This window comes from Lagopus muta, chromosome 21, assembly GCF_023343835.1.
Source record: "Lagopus muta isolate bLagMut1 chromosome 21, bLagMut1 primary, whole genome shotgun sequence".
Taxonomy (NCBI): domain Eukaryota; kingdom Metazoa; phylum Chordata; class Aves; order Galliformes; family Phasianidae; genus Lagopus; species Lagopus muta.
Genome location: NC_064453.1, coordinates 4,450,168 through 4,464,287, shown reverse-complemented (window position 1 = coordinate 4,464,287; position 14,120 = coordinate 4,450,168). Strand labels below are relative to the sequence as shown.

Genomic DNA, 14,120 nt, shown 5'->3' with positions numbered 1-14,120 from the left:
AGCCTTTCTCACCTATAAAGATCTCAGCAATACACACAGAGCACAGCCAATGGGGTGGAAATGGAGCCGTTCAGAACAAACACAATCAGTGCTACCCAGAGCTCTAGAGTTGGGGTTGAAGTAACGAGGTGCTTCTTTGTTCCTAGTGAGTTTTCAGTGGGATAAAGAAATAAGGAAACCCACAAAGCCTCATCTCACACCCTGAACAGGGGCTAAGAGCACGCTTTCTTGCAAGCACAGGGGAAAAGTGAGGGACTATGGTTATTTCAGCCCGAGTTATGAGCCCAATAGATGTAAAAAGTGAGGGAAGATGGTTTTGCTGCACAGGGAAGATGGGTGGAAAGCATTTTGGATCCTGCTCCTGTGCTTGCAGGAACAACATCGATAGCAATCAGGCAAAAAAAAAAAAAGCATCTCTGTTTTCACATGAGAAAAATGTTCCATTCTTCCCTTTTGCTGCTGCTCGTAGCAGAGGCGTCTAATTGACAAGAGCAGATGGGCTCTGCTTGGTTAAATACAGGGGGGGAATAAAAAAATGAAACTTTAGTGGAGAAAGCACCAGATTCCCTGGGACTCATGCATTAAATGCTGTGAGAGATGGAGCTGCATTTGACACCATGTAAGGGAAAGTGCCAACGTGGTCTCAACAGAGCCAGACTCTCCATGGAGGAAAAGGACACGGGTTTGAGCACGTTCTCCTCCTAAAATCCTGTGTATGGTCTGCTTTAAGGAGGAAAGCCAGTCTGTGGGGAAGAAATAGGGTGTAAGGAGTGGATGGGACCCAAAAGAGGGATGGTTGGAAAGGGAAGAAGTTCGTTTTAGGGATTTAGAGCCCTCTAGAGAGATGGGGAACAGGGCAAAACGTGGGGGGAAAATGGGATGGAAAAGGAGGGGTAAGAGAGAGGGAAAGGAGAATGGAAAAGGAATGGAATGAAAACACGGGATGGAGAAAGGGGATGGGAAAGGATGGTGGAGGAAACCAGGGGGAAAGGAAAAAGCCCTCGTGTGGGGTGGCACCCAAGAGCGACAGAGGTTAAAGAATATGAGAAGAACATGTTCCTACACCAAGATAAGCCGGGGAAATGAATCCTTATCCGTCCAAAACCAACCCTTTAAAATTCGAGCTGGAGAAGGGTCTCCTTTCAGGGAAACGGGGAATCCTTAATGCTTCCTCCCTCAGCAACTGTAATGCCAGGATGTTCCCAATCTGCTTTGAGGGATGGAAAGATTAAGAATAATAAAAAAATTGCAATAAAATATGTGTGAACGAGGGGGTAATTGTGGACAAATGCAGCATTCAAATTCATTTTTCAGCTCTTTTACACACCATTTCAATCTTATTTTCTGCTTGTTAATGAGATCTTGTTGGTTGGGGTGGGCACGGCTGCCCAGTATCGCTTGGGTAATTGCACATAATTTTCTCTCTACTAGTGATTTGCATCAGATTTTTTTTTTTCCTAATTCTTTGCTATTTAAACCCCCTCCTCCCTTTCCCCCTCCCCCCCCCCCCCCCCCCCCAAATCTCACCCTCTCCTCCCCCTCTTTCTTCCCCTCCCCTTCTCCTGGCCCAGCAAGACTCATTTTGAATGCTTATTATAAGGCACAGTGTCTCCAGCAAAAAAAAAAAAAAGAAAAAAAGAAAAGAAAAGAAATGAAAAAAAAAAAAAGGAAAAAAAAAATTGGAAAGAAAAAAAAAAAAGAAGAAGAAGCAGACAGAAAGGATCCATGTCACTGCAGGAAGGAGCCAGACACTGCAATGCCTGCTCCCCTCTCGCCAGCTAACATCGTGTCCTTCCCCATTGCCAGGTTTCTCCCCCCCCCCCCCAAAAAAAGGCTGCAGCTGGCTCTTCTCACATTCAGATCATCTCTAATCCCACCCCAGTGGGGCTGAGGAAAACATTACCCTGGGCAGTGGGAAGAGCTGGGATGGTGTCGGGAAATGCAACGCTTGGGTAGACTGAAGAGAACTTTGGGTTTAGAGTGAAAACGTGTGGTCAGAGCCCAGCTTTGTGGCTTCAAGGCTCCCTCCAGGAATGGTGATAAAGCTGAAGTTGTAAAACCCGATTCCAAGATTTGGTTGGAAACCTTTGGTTTTCAGCCACAGCCACACCGACTGCGCTGGCTCTATGGCTGTTACACTGGGAATGAACCTGCTTGTGGAGCAAAAAAAGCCACTGAAAGCCCTCCGAAAATTAAAGCAACAAATATGAGATGATGAACAAGTTTCTCTTGGCTCTCAGCATTTCTGGAGCTGTCTTAATCGCTGGGCGATCCTGTGGGTTTGCTGAAAGATCCAAAGCTCTCAGAAATAACATGTGATGGAAGCACAGGGAGCGCCTGGCTCTTAACTCTGCCTTAACACATTCTCCAGATAGACAGCAGCCATTTGCAATAAACCAACCGTCTTTTGCTTTTGGACAATCCCTCACAAGACCCCAACGTGCCACAGTGGATGGTGAGACACATTTGAAATACAGGCCTGGAGCGAAAGCCTTCTGGAAGCAGAGATTTGAGGAGGTGAAGCAGTAAACAGAAGCCTTCTGAAGACCAGAAGACATTCTAAGAGGCAGAAGAGATGTGCTAGAAGGAAAGTAGCTCAAAATACAATAAAACATGAGAATTATTTGCCATTTAAAAAGTACCCAGGGAATCTCCCATCATCACAAAGGCTCGACCTTTCATTTTCACTTTACACTGACTTGTAAGGTACTCATCAGCTCAATTTCCTCCCACTTCCCACACCTCACAGAACCACAGAATCATTAAGGTTGGAAAAGACCACTAAGATCATGTAGTCCAACCATCACCACCATGCCTGCTAAACCACGTCCCCCAAAAACCATCCTGAAAGACCATCAGGGAAATGCTCAACTGGACTTAACTGGGCTCATACTGAGTTTACCATCACACTGATGATGATAAACATAGTGATGAACCTCACACACAGTGAGAGGTGATTCTCAGATAGCAAAGGTCTGAACTTCAGCAGAGATGATGCAAAATGTGATGCAGCACATGGCTAAGGATGTCCTGGTACCTGGCATTGCAGTAATTCAGTTTGTTAGGTGATCCCAGACAAATGGGAAATCATCTGTGAGATGAAAATGAGTTGGAAGTATTTAAGAGGGATTTATGAAATACCCTGAGGAGATGGGGACCTCACTGTGATGTTCTCCACTGTCCAGAGCAGCTTTCTGACAATCCGTGACTGCTGCAGCCCCTGGCAGTTGTGGGGGGACACATCTGGCTGCAGCTGGCCTGCTTTGATGATTGCTTTTTGAAACACTCAGAGCAAGATCTTTCCTACAAAGGCTGTCCCAGCACAAAGCTATCCCAAATAACTGCTCGGGTTACGCTGAGGACTTCCAGGAAGGTCTGGGGCAGAGAATGGCATGTGGGATCATTCTAAATAGTGGTTTAATTGTGTGGGACTCTTTGCACAACCGAGGCAGTGTTCTTACATCATAGAATCACTCAGGTTGGAAGAGACCACTGTAATCTAATCCAGCTGAGCAACCCATCACCACCATGCCCACTCATAGAATCATTAAGGCTGGAAGAGACCTCTAGTCCAACCATCAACTCATCACCACCGTGATGAATTAAACCATGTCCCTCAAACATCACCGTAGGATGAGGGAGTTGAAGACCAAACTACTCAGGTCTGGAACGGAGGCACAATGACTTCTAAACTGGGTCAACTGGACGTCCCTGCTGGGAAGCGTTGTACAGATCCAGGAGCAGAGCAGGGACAAGGCACAAAGCTGTGGGCTGGAAAACAAGCAAGAAACGTGGCCATTTCCCATGTGAAGTCTGGGTAAAACTCAGCAATGTCTGCCCTTTGTGTCAGGAGGGGAGGACCGAGCGTGGGGGGACCAAGCCTGCAGAGGCCAAACGTAAATCCCCTTTTCTCTGTTGTGGGAATGGAAATGCCATGCTTCTCCTCTTGAATTTCAGCTGCCAGCACCGGGCCCGTCTGGTGGATTCTGGCTGGGACACCCAATCCCAGGGTAACTGGATAGCATGCTGAGCAAATGTTGGGAGCTCCGAGCTGGCAGCCCCCACCGCCTTGTCTAAACTGCAAAGAAATCTCCCTCCTGCTGCTGCTGAGGGATGAAACCAGAGAACTGTCTGTTTGCAGCTCAGACAAACTGCCATCATTTTAAGTTTGCTGGTTGGTTTTTTGGTGGTTTTTTTTCTCCTACTTCTTGAATTCCGTCCTTCCCTGCAGTTGGTATTTAGCCCTGGAGATGTCACAGAGAGCAGCACAGGAGGGTGGGAGCGTTGAGGTTTTACCTGTAATTCAGATGAATGGCTGAACTGTGCTCATGTAAGTTGTGCAAAGCATTCTCTATCCTCTACTTATACTCGCTGTGTAAAAGAGGACATTTCTAACAGCTCTTGTTCAAGAGGGTAAGAGCATTTCTCACATCCCTCCACTGGGAACAGCAGAGAGCTTAGGAAAGCAGTGAGTTGGCAAGATCAGTAAACAGAAAGCAGTCGTAAAATAACCTGGGTTAGCCTCACCAGGCACAAAAGAAATAGAAGAATTTATATGCTGATATCTTGGCCCTCACATGATTAGAAGCATTAGGAAAATGGGAATCTCCCCTTCTTGGGGGTGCAAAGCTCTCTTTTCTTCAGGACTGCAAGATAATGTATCCTCTCTTTCCCATACAAAGGGCTTATTGGCTCAGGCCTCTATCTTCCCCTACCCTGAGCCTGGGGGCAGGGTAATTTGGGATAGGGATAAGCACAGAAAAAGCATTGGTATGGTCATTTCCATGAGCCTCTGATTGAGCGAGCGGGGCCATAAGTAGATGATGAAGGTACAGAAATGGAAATCGCACGATGGACTTGTACACGTCTGCTGCGTGTGCAGCTTATCACGTGGATCTCACCCCCAACTTATTCTTTGGTGCTAAATTACACTTGTGAGAATAGGAATTAATCATGTGCCCTGGACTAGCTAACCTGCCTTTGAATCCCATACTGTATGCTCATCTCCCAAGCCTGGTGCCATTAGAAACCCCTTGTCAGAATGATGTCTCCTTATTTCCCCCACAAAACCACACTGTTTGTGGCAATATTCAGCCCCACACCAGTCACACGTTTTCTATCTTACGACCATCCCAAGATAGAAGTGGGATTTTTATACTGTTTCAGAGGAGCTGCAAGATTTCCCTCTTTCCACTGACACTCTATGTTTGTTTTCACACTTGAGAAATCACAAGTTATTGGACCTTAAAATCTATCTACCTCTGTGATGTCCCCGTTTATTGGATCCCTCTCTAAACAGTTGTAGCCTTTTCATTTCAGATGCCTACCTAATTTCTCCCAGTAGTTTCAGATTATTTTGTGCTTCCTGTCCTAAATAGTGTTACTGGCCATTCCAAAATCACGGGCACTTCATGAGTCTCCATATCTCACAACTGACTGAGAGCAAAAGTGGAAAACATTTGGCAGCCCTCAGGACAGCAGGCACTGCATAAATACGAGTCATTGCTGTTGATGCTCAGCGTATGGTATGTGCTTTACTGCACTTAAAAGGAAACGTGCATTTGGAAAACAGATTTGTGTCCAGTAAACCAAAGACCTCTGCCTACTGAGGTAACAAATGTTAGAACTTTTATCCATAACGGTGATAGAGATGGATTTGGTAGGGGGTGCATTCCCAGCTGGTGCAAATCCTGGCATCTCCACTGACTTCTGCAGGGCTCACTGGCCAAGAACAGGAGCTGCATCCCGTGACACACACATAGCCCAAGCCCTTCTCTCTGCTCTCTCCAGAACTGCTGCTGATGGAGGACTTAACCTCCACACTGCTGAGGCTTGTTTCTCTGCTACACACAGCGTGCAATGCCATGCATGCAATTGGAAGAAATAGGACAGAGCCAGGTGATAACCTTTGGAAGGCAGCTGGGACAAGGCAGGGCTCTGCTTGGACCTTTGGCAGGGTAAGAAGTAAGCGAGTAACATAATTTCTGCCCTAGAAATCCTTCTGGAGCACTGAGAAGGCAAACACCAATGCTCTAGGTCCTGACATCCGCAGTGTGATGTCCTGAATGTGGTAACTAACAGGATGCAAATGCTCTGGCAGTACAGTGCTGAGCTCAGGATCGGGATACCGCCGGTAAACAAATTAACTAATTGCTTTAACTAGGCCGCCTCCAAGAACTCGTGACAATAACAATAACTCCCTTGTTAACTATAATTCATTGTGATAGCCTGAAGCCTGCCCTGCTCTCAGAGGATCTGGACCAGCCAAATGTTCTCAGCCAAAGAAAGAGAATGGAAGCGGGTCACATACCTGTGGAGAGAGGCCATTGCTAACAGGATTCATGTGGTTGGCAGGAGCTGCAGCATTCATGAAGCTGTCTGAGTAGCTGGAGAAGCTGTGTCGGGCCCCATAGGCAGAGCTGGAGTCAGCTGCAGCGGCAGCAGCAAGCCCTCCCTGATGCATGGTGGATGGTGGCAAGGGCTGGGGTCTGTGCACGGTGCTGCCTCCATCTGCAAAGAGGTGGTGATAAGATCACAGGATGGCTTGGGTTGGAAGGGACCCTAAATCCCATCTGGTTCCAACCCCCTGCTGTGGGCAGGGTTGCCACATACTAGGCCGGGTTGCCCAGGGCCACATCCAGCTTGGCCCATGTTGTTTGCTTTGGACTGATGGAATCTTCACCTCAAAGCTGAGTGGAACAGATGTGAGACACACTGGTGTAGCAGAAAGGACCATGGGACAGTGAGCAGAGCAGATCCACCTGCTCTCCAGAGGAAAAAGCGGAGTTTCCATTGATGTGAGCCAAAAGCTGGTCTTCACAACAAAGGAAAACCACCTACCTGTTACAGAGGTCTAAGAGGAATGTCACAAATCAGAAATGACTGATGGGATGTTGTAGGGCAAAGGAGAGAAGGAATGGGCAATGGGATGTTGTAAGGCAAAGGAGAGAAGGGTCAATGGGATGTTGTAAGGCAAAGGAGAGAAGGAATGGACAATGGGATGATGTAGTGCAAACTAGAGAAGGAATGGACAATGGGATGATGTAGTGCAAACTAGAGAAGGAATAGCCAGCAGGGTGATGTAAGGCAAAGCAGAGAAGGAATGGTCAATGGGATGATGGAGGGCAAACCAAGGAAAGAATGGCCAACAGGGTGATGTAGGGCAAGAGGAGAGGAGCAGAGCGGGCAAATGAATGCTTACCTTGGGAAATGGTGGTGGTTGGGTAGGTGGAGTCTGGCAGCTGGTATGGGGGCAGAGTTGGCATTCCTGTGGGTGGGAAGCCCCCCGGCAGCAGATGGTTGAATGCTGCGAGTTGGTTTGCACCCGCCTGTTTGCGCCATCTCGCTCGTCGGTTGCTGAACCACACCTGGGACAGGGATAGAAAAGATGATGTGTGACTGGCCAAAAATAAACTTGAGTTGGATGATGTCTTGATAACGCATCCAATGGCAATCTGAGACACTGCACTGGCCAAAGATAGGTTCAAGTTTGCGGCCTGGCATTGACTTTCAGGGTATTTGTCCCCATTCCTTACTCTCCTTTCTCTCAAATTACAACAGTACCACTGCCCTGTCTCCTGGGTAAAGATACAGGCATTTAATATTGTGAAAGACATCATTAAGAGCACGGGAGGGTTCTATCAGCAGCAGGGTGAGAAGAAGAGGAATAATTCAGCTTGTGTATTCCGAGTCAGTCCATACCAAATAGATGCATTGCTACCACCTGGCCATTCTGCCTCGTTATCTGACAACTATGTGAATTATGCTGAAGGATTAAGTACCATAATAGCAACACGGCTGCACTGTTAGGAGGGATAAATAGACAGATTAGCATCATGGTTTCTATGTTAGACAAGCTAAATAGATACAACCAGACCGGAGGGAATACAAGGTTTTCTTAGCTCCTCTGTACTGCAGCAAATCACTGTTGTCTGTATGCTAAGACATGCTCTCCTTGCAAGAGGCATTGCAGTGTGCTCTAGCATTGTACTGCAGCCAATTTAAATCTCTATGCATTAAAACAGATGCAGTATTAATGCATGTGCAAAGCTGGGCTCGTGTTTCCTACAGTGCTAGTTTACCTGTAAGACAAGAGGGGAGATTTTTCTAAATTCATGTCTGCACTGATGTGTTTTATCATGGGCAATCTCCCTTCTGGAGAGTGGGAAGTGCTTCTCAGGCTGTCTCTTGGGTTTGGTTTACTTTATTTAATCAGAGAGGCTCTCAGGACCGATCCCTGTTTGGGGTTCAGAAGTATGCGGATAAGCTTTCAAGCCAGATGAGAATGCAGCTGCTGGACTTTGTGAGGCCTAAAGGGCTAGGAAACACGATTAAATTTCACAGCAACATGAAAAAAATGGAGCAAAAATCAAGAGTGTAAAGCATTCGGGGGAAAAAAATCCTCCATCAGGCTTCCAAGCTGCTCAACGTGAGGTCAGAAGCTGGGGTTACAAGGGGCTGAGGCACTGCCATCCAAACTGTCCCCACGTCTTGTGAACCAAAACAAAACTCTCTCCCTGAAATACAATGGAATCTGAGTCCAACGCTCCCTTCCCTCTTTGGAGCAGCTCTCTGAAATGCACGCAGTGCTGATGTCAGGTCCTTGGCACCCAAACGTGCCTCTTTACAGACCTGTCCCTACTGCGCTGCCTGGAGCGGCGTAACCTCCCAGCACCTTCCAAAAGCGTGACAGAAATAGGTCAGCACACATCCGATCTGCATTGATCCACAGAGTCCATGCAGGTCGGAATCTCTGTGTTCATTTTTGGCACCAGAAATCGCTAGCAAAATCTAGGACAGAGTTAAGGAGAGAGAAATGAATGAGCATCAAGGCCTGTGGCGCTTTCGAGTTCTTTTTATCCAGTCCAACCCATGACACAGTTTCTAGGAGCAGGGAGCTGCACAAATAGACAACCTTTTGTTTGCACGGTCATAAGAGGTGGATGGTCCTGCCCTTTTCTCTCACACACAGGTATGTGTTAATTCCTGCTTGTTAAGGATGCGCTGCTTGGCTAATCCTCTCCTCTTCCACATTTAAGGCCATTGGAATTGGAAGGGACCCTCAAGGCCATCTGGGCCAACTCCATTGCGATAGAATGGATAGAATGGATTGTGATTGAACACACACAGCTCCATCAGTGCTCAGAGCCCCTCCAGCCTGCCCTTCACCATCTCTCTGGGCAACCTCAGTGCCTCACTACCCTCAGTGTAGTCCAGGAATGTCAAAACTTTGGGGATATTTGGGCCATGTTCCATTACATCACATGAAGTTAATGCTGTCTGTGCACTAGCACACCTATTCACACAAAGTTAAAATGCAAAGATGTGTACAGCTTCTCTTATTTTGCTTCTCCAAAGCAAAGGGCGTGTAGTTGATTTGCTTCATATTTATTTCATATTTATTTTATTGTGCAGGGAGATGATTGAGCAGATCCTTTTACAACACATGGGCCAGAAAGGCCTTTTCAGGGGTCATCCTTGGGATGCCCCTAAGCTTACAATGCACATGGGCTTGGGAAGGAAGGAAAGCTATTTTCATGGCTTTGGACTACAACTAGAGAAAAAATTGGTTCCTAATTATGCTACAAGCTCCTCCCGTGACCTTGGAAAAGCTTTGTCTGTCCAATTTGAAGTCAGTAGAAACATTCAAGAAGGGTTGGTCCTTATGCATCAGGTCATCACTTTTAAAGTGAGGATAAACCCCATGAATCACAGAACCATTTAGGTTGGAAAGACTACTGAGATCATCCAGTCCAACCATCAGCCCATTTTTCTCATGTTTTAGTTTATTTCAGCAGTCAACCACCTAAGACAGGGGCTGTAATTAACTCCTAGAATGCAGCATACCCAGCCAGGTGATAACTCTGTCTCAGCTGGAGCATCGCAGCAAATAATAAAGAATAATGATAGTAAACACGCATGCAAGCAAATGAGATTCATAACTACACGCCAAAGTGCAGCGCTTCCCAGTAGAGCCTGGATTCTCCAGCCACAAATACACTGAAACCTTCCACAAAGAAATTGATAGGATTTATCTTCCCGTGCAGAGGAAGGGACATTTCATGGCCCAAACAGGTTGATTCTGCCCCTTATTTATAACCCCCAGAAAAAAGGCAGATACATTCCAGCTAATGACGTTAGCAATTCTTTCCCTTCCCCCGCCTTAAAGGTGGCTCAGGCCTTTATGCTTATAAATCATTTTATTGGTAGTTAAAATACAGAGGCTAGAGCATCTAACTGTAACGCGAGGCGCACTTCAAAGGGAACCTGCTTTCATTGCACAACAGTTAAGGTTTTATCAGCCACTAAAGATTCCCCCTGCCAGAGGATCCTGTTACACCATGGTAAGCCTGGGGTGAAGGCTATGGCTGCTAAAAGCAGACTGGTGGGAAGGAGCTGAGGAAGAGGAAGAAGTTTTGGCACCCCTGGAACAAAACTGCACGGCCAAAGTTTTGTGCTGGGACAAACGCATTGAAATGAGCAAGGACACCCACAGCCCCACCAGTGCTCAGAGACCCTCCAGCCTGACCTGGGCTGCCTGCACACCCCTCTGGGCCGCCTGTGCCAGTGCCTCACTGTCCTTAAAAACTTCTTCCTGTAAGAACTCTGTGACAGGAGCAGAACTGCTCATTGCACCATGGGCTACACTTGCACAGCAAGCGAGGATGCTGCTCTGAGGCCCGTGATCACACCTCTTTATTGCAGAGTATCTCCTCCAGCATCCCCTACACAGATGGCAGAGGAAGGCACAGCGAAGCTAAGAAACCTCTCCAATCCCTCACTGTCAGCTGATTTTGGAAGAGCCCATCCTCCCCACCAACCTGGGTTTGGGGCAAAGGTTAGCACTGGTTCTTATTTAACCCAAATGCCAGCCCTTCTGAGATGTCCCAGGCACTTGTTCTCAAGCAGAGAACAGCAGAGAAGGGTTGCAGAGACAGCTGCCTGCCAGGATGGGGCTGGACTGAATTATCCCCGCAGCCACCGAGATATGGGTCAGCTCCCACAATTTGTCAGACAAGGAGAGGAAAGGAAGGTCAAAAAGAGCCTCCTGTGGGAAAGAAAGCCTGTTGTTTCCCTGCTCGGCCTAATCAGGATTTGATGTTGGAGAAAGATGGATGGGATAAATGAGCTCATAAATGGAAACAGGGATGGAAAAGCCAAGGCGTGCCTTTGCTCTGCAGCAGGATGGAAGAGATGCAGCATATGTTGCAGAAACCAGGTGGCAAAGAATCTCAAAACCCAGGCAGGCAAATTTCACCAAAATCAGATGAGGTTCCTCCGCAGGTTACATGGAGGCTTTGCAGATTGGGTTTTCCTCCAGACCAGGACAGAGCCTCGCCTGGTCCACACCAGTCCTGAGCATCAGGGACACACGAGCATTGTTGAGGCAGCTGAGATAATTCCTTATAGAACAGAGGGGCAACGGGCCCACAACAAGGCACAGATTTTAGACACACAGGTTTTATCCATGCATGCAGGGACACAGCTGTATCTAGTGACACTTTGGTTCAGTGCCCAAAATGCTGAGCCTCTGTCACTGGTGGGTGATACAGTTAAGACAAGGTTAGTGGAGCAGAACAAATGATTCTTCACAAATGAGATTATCCAATGAATTTAGCCCATATTTCTCCTGGCGCTTCCCTGCTCCTGAAGGTATTGGCTATTTGTAACATTCTTCTGAAGACTTTGAACCATTTTTGGCACGTGGATTTATTATTATTATTTTGCAAACCACTTTTGATGAAAAGCAACCATCTTTGGCAGTAAGATGTTTGATTACGGCTTCGCATCTCCAAACCCAACCCTCCGCACCAACACAGCTTCACACCACACAGTTTCAAAGCCAGAACCATTTTGGTCCACCTTCCTTGGGCTGGAAATTTGGTGATAAAGGTTCTTCTCATGCAGCCTCTCGGAGGCACTGTTTGTTTTTCACACAATGGGACAGACACTGCGCTGCTATAAATCAGCGCGACTGCACCCGCTCCCATTGAACACACAGCGATCCACAGACGTCTCATCTGAGGAGCTGGGACCCAGTTCATTGCTTTGGCCTCTGGGCCCTCTTTCCTTTGTAAGAAAAGCAAATCGTTGCCACATTGTTGAGGCAATCCCTTGTTCAGCTCCAACCAAAGCAGACCAGGGAATGCAGCACAAAACAAGCTCCTGCCAAATGGTGCAGCTCGTCCTCAAGCTTGCATTCATTCCTGTTGATTCCCAGCCGTGTTTTGCTAGAAGGACTATGGGATTAGGTTTATCATCTTCATCTCCAGTAAATTTCATACTTAATGAAATAGTGCTGACTCTCTCCAGCAAGATGCCCTCAGGCTTACACAGCTGGAACTTTGTCCCTCGTCAGTGGGACATTTCTATTTCCAAGGGTGCTGCTTACTGTAATTCTACTACGAATACCAAAAGTGCTGATGGTTTTCTAAGCAAACCTTTAGATACAGGCAGAGGACGTGCTCGCAATTTCAAATGCTCACCTCTGGCTTTTGCAAAATTTAGGTGGAAAAAGACCTGCCACTGCTGTTTGGATCTCTGAAAATCTACTTTACCGTTTGTCTTTTTATTTGTGATAAGATTGAGGGCTTATTTGGAGCATATTGGCTGGGGTAAGCGTGCTCCTGGCTGCTCTTTTTTAAGTGCTTTTCTGCTTCTTAATTCTGGATGGGGAGATGTGAAAGAAGAGCAGCAATGCTGGGACATCAAGCACTGCCTCCCTAAGCGAGTGGGAAGAGATGCTACGAGATCATAACCAACCTCCACCTGATTAGCAGCATCCCTCTGCAGCATTAGGCAGTGAACAGCCAGACCCTACTCTGCACCTCAGCTGCATCCAGCCTTGCTGGCTTTACCTTGCAAAGTCCCTTATTCGAGCTGGATCAGCACACTGCCCTGGCTCTGACCTTGCTGGGAGCTTGGCACTGCACTGCTGTCCCTCACCATGCCCAGGCACCACTGTGGTTCTCACGGCCTGGCTGCACAGTGCCAGGGGCTGCTCTCTGCCCAGCTGGATGCTCCGGTGTGCGAGGGCACGGCTGGCTCTGTGCCCTGGAAAATGAGCTTGCCAAGCTCAGCTCTGCCAAGGAGAGCCCCAGCTCCCAGCTCCGCAGCACTGCACCAGTGCCAAAACCACGGGGCAGCTGTTGTGTCATAACCCCCTCGCAGCTCTCTTCAAGAAGTGTAAATGAGTGGGACCCTCAGGAAGAAAGAAAACATTCTCAGCTGACCTTTAAGGGTGGAGGATTGTTTCAAAAGAGCCTGTTTGGACACATCTCAAAGGGTTTGGGAAGCAAAACACCAGGCAAACAGCATCAGGCTCCCACCGCTTTGCATGACTCCAGCTCATGCTCAGAGCTTGGAGAGCTGCCTGTCACCACCCCATCCCTCCATCCATCACCTCTGCCTTCAGAAAGCAAAGCACGGACCTCTGACCACAGCTGGTGTGAGAGCACCCCTCTAGCACAGAGCAAAGACGTTTGAGAAGCTGTTGGGAAATCACACAACCACAGAAAGGTTGGGTTGGACGGGACCTTAAAGCCCATCCAATTCCAACCACCTGCTGTGGGCTGGGTGCCCCCCACCAGCTCACACTGCCCAGGACCCTATGCAACCTGACCTTGGGCACCTTCAGGGATGGGGCACCCACAGCTCTCTGGGTAACCTGGAAAACAGACTGCAGAAAGCTGCTACAAAACAAGGGAACAGTGGTTTGCAGCTCCTCCGATCCTGAGAACAGAACTGCTTCGTGCAAAATCTTGAGCAAAATGGAATGGAATTTTTTTTCTGGTGCTCCATTTGGCATGTCGGAGCCGTCGCAGCATGATCTGGAGTATGGCTGTTTGTTTACTACTGTTTGAAAGTGTGTCATAAAATACAGATGATGTGAGTAGCCTAGAAATGCAACGAGGTTTCAGAGACAGAATTGCTCTGAGCCTTTTTATTAAATGAAACATCCATTTACTCCCAGGCAGAAATCACAATGGGATCCATCATAAAAATGATCAATAAAGCATTGGGTTGCGACTCCTGCTCTCTCGTTTAATTTTGTTATTGAAATAACTGTTTCTCAGTGCATGGAATTTCCTGGGGGTTAACAACAGACATCAACATGGCTA

At 47.5% G+C, this 14,120-nt stretch overlaps 1 protein-coding gene across 7 annotated transcripts in view; it reads right to left on the bottom strand.

Annotated features, from left to right (window-relative positions):
• Positions 1 to 14,120, bottom strand: part of PAX7 (paired box 7) — an 88,283-nt gene that overhangs the window by 26,203 nt on the left and 47,960 nt on the right. For all 7 annotated transcript variants that reach the window (XM_048967860.1, XM_048967859.1, XM_048967857.1 and 4 more), the window contains 2 exons: positions 7,202 to 7,367; positions 6,311 to 6,510 (listed from right to left, as the gene is read on the bottom strand). In XM_048967860.1, the coding sequence (XP_048823817.1) occupies positions 6,311 to 6,510; positions 7,202 to 7,367 (366 nt within the window). The remainder of the gene's footprint in view (positions 1 to 6,310; positions 6,511 to 7,201; positions 7,368 to 14,120) is intronic.